This window comes from Gopherus flavomarginatus, chromosome 9 (genome assembly GCF_025201925.1).
Source record: "Gopherus flavomarginatus isolate rGopFla2 chromosome 9, rGopFla2.mat.asm, whole genome shotgun sequence".
Lineage (NCBI taxonomy): Eukaryota > Metazoa > Chordata > Testudines > Testudinidae > Gopherus > Gopherus flavomarginatus.
The window spans coordinates 53,979,188-53,983,918 of record NC_066625.1 but is presented as its reverse complement, the minus strand read 5'-3'; the positions used below and the strand labels follow the sequence as shown (position 1 = coordinate 53,983,918).

General features: G+C 59.6%; 1 protein-coding gene across 1 annotated transcript; it reads right to left on the bottom strand.

The window, feature by feature from the left end:
* Nucleotides 1–758: 758 nt before the first annotated feature.
* LOC127058563 (growth arrest-specific protein 1-like) lies at nucleotides 759–1,535 on the bottom strand. Its single transcript, XM_050968708.1, has one exon. The coding sequence runs from the start codon at nucleotides 1,533–1,535 to the stop codon at nucleotides 759–761; it is 777 nt and encodes a 258-aa protein (XP_050824665.1).
* Between the last annotated feature and the right edge of the window lie 3,196 nt (nucleotides 1,536–4,731).

Sequence of the window (4,731 nt, the reverse complement as noted above, 5' to 3'; positions counted from 1 at the left end):
ATCACTTAAGACTCCAAACTTTCATTTCTTTAATGAAGGAAATGTCTAGCCCTTGTGGCTGGGTGTAAAAATACGACCCTTGAAAGGCTTAAAATCCAAAGGCAAAGAAAAATAATTCCTCATTTCTTAAATCTCACAATTTTTTCTAGCCAGTCTCAATTTATTGGAGCCTGACTCATGAGCCCTGAACAGCTGGGGCAGTGTGGGGCCATCCCCAATTCAGTGCTTTGTAACCAGATGTTTGAAGATTTCCTGGCTTCTGTTAGCCTTAGTGTTTGGAATGGAGAGCTCCCCTCTGGGTGAATACCTGTGTCCACAGGTATGAACCACACACAAGAGCAAAAATGGGGATTACAGCATTTTCTGATCCCTTTAGTGCCCCTCACACTAACTCCGCCCCTGGAGCTGAGAATTTAGGTGATCAGTACTGAGAACAGACCAGTCCCTGGCTGGGCTCCCCTGGTACTAGTGACCTGCCGCATCTCTCCGCCGGTGAAAGAGCAAATGATGTTGCCGGGGTCCAAGGAAAAGGTCGCATCTCGGCCCCTCCAACCCCTATGGGAACCTCAGCCCAAGGAGAAACGCTGGACAAGCAGCCGGAGTCCCAGCGCCGGGAAAGGCGCCTCTGAACGGGGCCCTCTGGGTGGCTGGCGACCCTGAGTGTCAGCCGGGACCCCTGCTCCAGCTCACGGCAGCCACCTCCAACCCTAGGGGGTCCCTCCGCTCCGATCCCCGGGCCAGGCTCCGAGCGGCCCGGCCTAGGGCCAGGAGAGGAGCCGGAGCCCCAGCGGCAGGACTCCCAGGGCCAGGGCGCACCAGGCCGGCGCGTCCCGGGAGCGGCCCCCGGAGCGCACCCAGGCGCCGCCCGCGCCCGGCCCCTCGTCCTCTTCCCGCAGGAGCCGCTCCTCGTCCCGGTAGTCCTCGTCCGGGCCCGGCTCGGCGGGCGGCGCGGAGCACAGGCGGCCCATGTTGGCCTTGAGCACCTGGCAGAAGGGGCGCTCGGGCCCGTCGCACACGCAGCGCTCCAGCGCGGGGCCCCCCGGCGCGGCCAGCAGCTGCCCCATGGCGGCCCGGCAGGCGGCCGAGCAGCGCCGCCCGTTGAAGAGCTGCCCGCAGCGGGCCAAGTAGGCGTCCAGCGGCTCCCGGCAGGCGGGCTCCTGTTGGCAGCGGAAGCGGGCGGCCGTGCAGCCCAGGCCGCTGCGCGAGGGCCGGGGCAGGCAGGGCTCGATGGCCGCCTTCAGCCGGCGGCAGCGCGCGTCCTGCCCGCACTCGCAGCGCTCCAGGGCCGGGCCGCTCCGGCTGCGGTTCAGCCGCACCAGCGCCCCGATGCAGTGGCTGGGGCAGCCGCCGGAGGGCTCCCCGCTTCCTGCCTCGGCCCGGCTCAGCACCGGCTCGCAGGCCGCCTGCGACTGGCTGTAGGCGGCGCCGCAGTCCGGCTCGTCCTGGCAGCGGAGCAGCGCTTCCCAGCAGGGCTCCCCCGGGCCGCCGCCGCCAGCGCGGCCCCAGCACAGCAGCAGCGGCAGGAACAGCCACATGGAGCGAGCGGCGCCCCGGGCTCCATGCGCTCCAGCGCCCGGCTCCGCCTCCAGCCTGCGCTCCTACCCCGGGGCCAGGCAACAGCTGCCGCCTGCTCCGCGGGGCCGTCCCCAGGTGACTCGAAGGGCCCAGTGCTGGTTCCAGTGGCGGGCTCCCCCCTCCTAGAGCACGTTGGGCTGGCGCAGTCCGGCCCCCGGTTGCGCGCCCCACTGTCTGGTACACGGTGCAGCCAGATGCCCGGTTGCGCGCCCCGCTGTCTGGTGCTGTCAGGCGCCCGGTTGCGCGCCCCGCTGTCTGGTGCACGGTGCAGTCACGTGCCCGGTTGCGCGCCCCGCTGTCTGGTGCTGTCAGGTGCCCGGTTGCACGCCCCGCTGTCCGGTGCACGGTGCAGTCAGGTGCCCGGTTGCGCGCCCCGCTGTCCGGTGTAGTCAGGCGCCCGGTTGCACGCCCCGGTGCACGGTGCAGTCAGGTGCCCGGTTGCGCGCCCCGCTGTCCGGTGCACGGGGCAGTCAGGTGCGCGGTTGCGCGCCCTGCAGACCGGTGCAATCGGGTGCACGCCCCCACTTTTCAGTGCAGTCAGGCCCCCGGGTGCATGTTCCCCCCGGTCCCGGTGCACTCCGCGGTCAGATCCCCGGTACAAAGTGCAGACGCTGCGCTGCGCTTCTACCATCCCTCTGAGTGAGGGGCGGGAGGAACCCCACACACCAGTGACGGGGGAAATCTTTTCCATTCATCTTCCAGGCAGTTGCAGACCCATTGTTCCCTTTCCCCTCCTGTTGCAGCCCCTTCCCAGAGTCCCCGCCATCTCTCCGCCCCCTTCCTCTCTGCTCTCCCGGCCTTCCAGTTCCTACAGCTGGCAGTGTGGTCTCCAGGCTTTCCCAAAATGGGGCAGGAAGAGATTCCTGCTAGTCTCTGCAGAAAGGGCTCACTCACACCTTCCTCCCCCCGTGCCCCATCCTAGTAATCACACAGCCAGTCTTGTCATGCCTCAGATGGATCTCTTCTGCTCAGGGGACATTCTTGTCTGGCTAATCTTTCTGCAGCCAACATCAGCTCATGCCCCTTTGCACAGTGCCAGTGGCAGAGGTTGGTGTGGGTTAGGCAGAGGGGGATTTGCTGTGAGGCTCCAGAGGCCAGAAGAAGAGCAAAGGTGGAGCCTCTGGAGTGGAGAGGCCGGCAGAGGCCAGCTTGGATGGTTGCTGCCTGTCTTGGTGTGGAGGAGGCAGAGAAGTGGACTGGGAGGGCCCAGTTCCTCCCTTGCTCTGTGCCTTGCACAGCCACTTAGGCCTGTGCAAAATGCTGCCCAAGCAGAATGCCAGGCGGAGGCAGCCTTTTGCACTAGGGTAAGTGCACGCCACAGGGCAGTGGTGAGCCAGGCTCGGAGTATCTTTGACTGGGGCAGTGCTGGTGGTGAGTGTAAATTGAGCACTGACTAGCGGAGGGGGGGCACTAGTCGGCTTTAGGTGGGTTCCGCTGCTCTGCACAAGTTGTTTTACTTTCAGGCCAATTGATTTTTCTGCCCGGTTTGGGGAAATGGCCCTGGCCAGCCTTGCCCTGGACCTGAATGGGGAGGGCGGTAGGGCTGGGCTTGGGGGGAGGGATAGAGACGCAGAGGTGTGAAAGTGACTCTGGGCATGGAGAGGGCCATGGTGGTCTGGGGGATTGCTGTGGATGTGGGAACAGAGTGTGAACATGTCTGTTGCTCGGACAGTTTGCAGGGCTGGTGTATAAGAGGTGGCAGTGGCCAGGAGTTTAGCGGAGGGGGAGAGGGGAGACAGGGTTGGATACAGGTTTTAATCACTGCAAGTAAAAGGGGTGAATAGCATTTTCTGGGCTGGTTCATTCCCTTTGTCTCCCATGGGCCATGCAGCGAGCTGGTGCCTTTATGGCAGAGAAGATTGTTCACGCCTTGCAGCCTGTCAATAGGGGCCTTTTTCAGATGGCCTCTGTTTTACTGCCATTGCCTTGACAAAGCACACTTGAGAGCCTGCAAAGAAGTGCAGTTCACTCCATTCCACCCAGCCATTGAAATGGAAACGAACCTGATTTCCCCACCCCCTGGGCTTTCAGGAGGCAAGGGGCGGGGGCAGCAGCAGCCCCCAGGATTCTTGCCAGCTGCAGAATAACACAAAGAAGCCTTCCTGATTTCCCTTGGGGAGTGTCCCAGGGAGAAGAGAGGAATGAAGATGGATTCCAGAAACAACCTCCATCCGCCCCCACCCCCCATACATTAAACTAAAGAATCTGGAAGGACAAAAGGTCTGATCCTGGGAGGTGCTGAGCGCTCTCAGCTTGGGTCCCAAGGGCTCTGTCTGAGATACTGCCAAGCCACTAAAGTACAGACTGCTTTGCTGCATGTATTGCACCCTGAGAGCTTGTCTGCACCGGAAAATTACATTGTGTTAGAACACGGCCTCATGGAGTCATGGTAGCACATTCAACACATATTAGCACATGGTGTAGACCCAGACTGTTGTGCTTAACATTGTGGCAACAGGTTGTGGTTAACCTTTAACAAGCAAAGAAGTTGTTAACTATGACTGTTCTTGTTTACACTGAGGCCATGTCATGCTAAGGTGTGATTCTAACCTGTTACCTAATGGGTTGCAACCCTGGTGTAGACAAGGCCAAGTTTACATCAGCCTAGGGTTTACCTCAATCAGCTAACACGTGTTAAAACTACACTAGGATTTTAGCTGGTGTTAATGTGATTTTTACCTGGTGTTGACATACGCAGAGTTCTAATCCACGTTTAACATTGTGTTCATTACCATGATTCCTCAAGGTTGTGTTCTAACATGTAGCTGCCCAGTGCATGCAAACTTTCAGGTGTGCTAGGAAGCTTTTGTGAGCATTGATTTGGGATGATCGCTTTACTCATGAATGGTGCAACAATTTCAGGGTATGTCCACACTACAAAATTAGGTCGAATTTATAGAAGTCAATTTTTTAGAAATTGATTTTATACAGTCGATTGTGTGTGTCTCCACTTAAGACCATTAACTCAGCAGAGTGCATCCACAGTACCGAGGCTAGCATCGACTTTCGGAGTATTGCACTGTGGGTACTTCCTGCAGTCTCCACCGCCAGTTGGAATTCTGGGTTGAGCTCCCAGTGCCTGATGGGACAAAACTTTTGTCGTGGGTGGTTCTGGGTACTTTTCGTCAGCCCCCCCTCTGTGAAAGCAATGGCAGA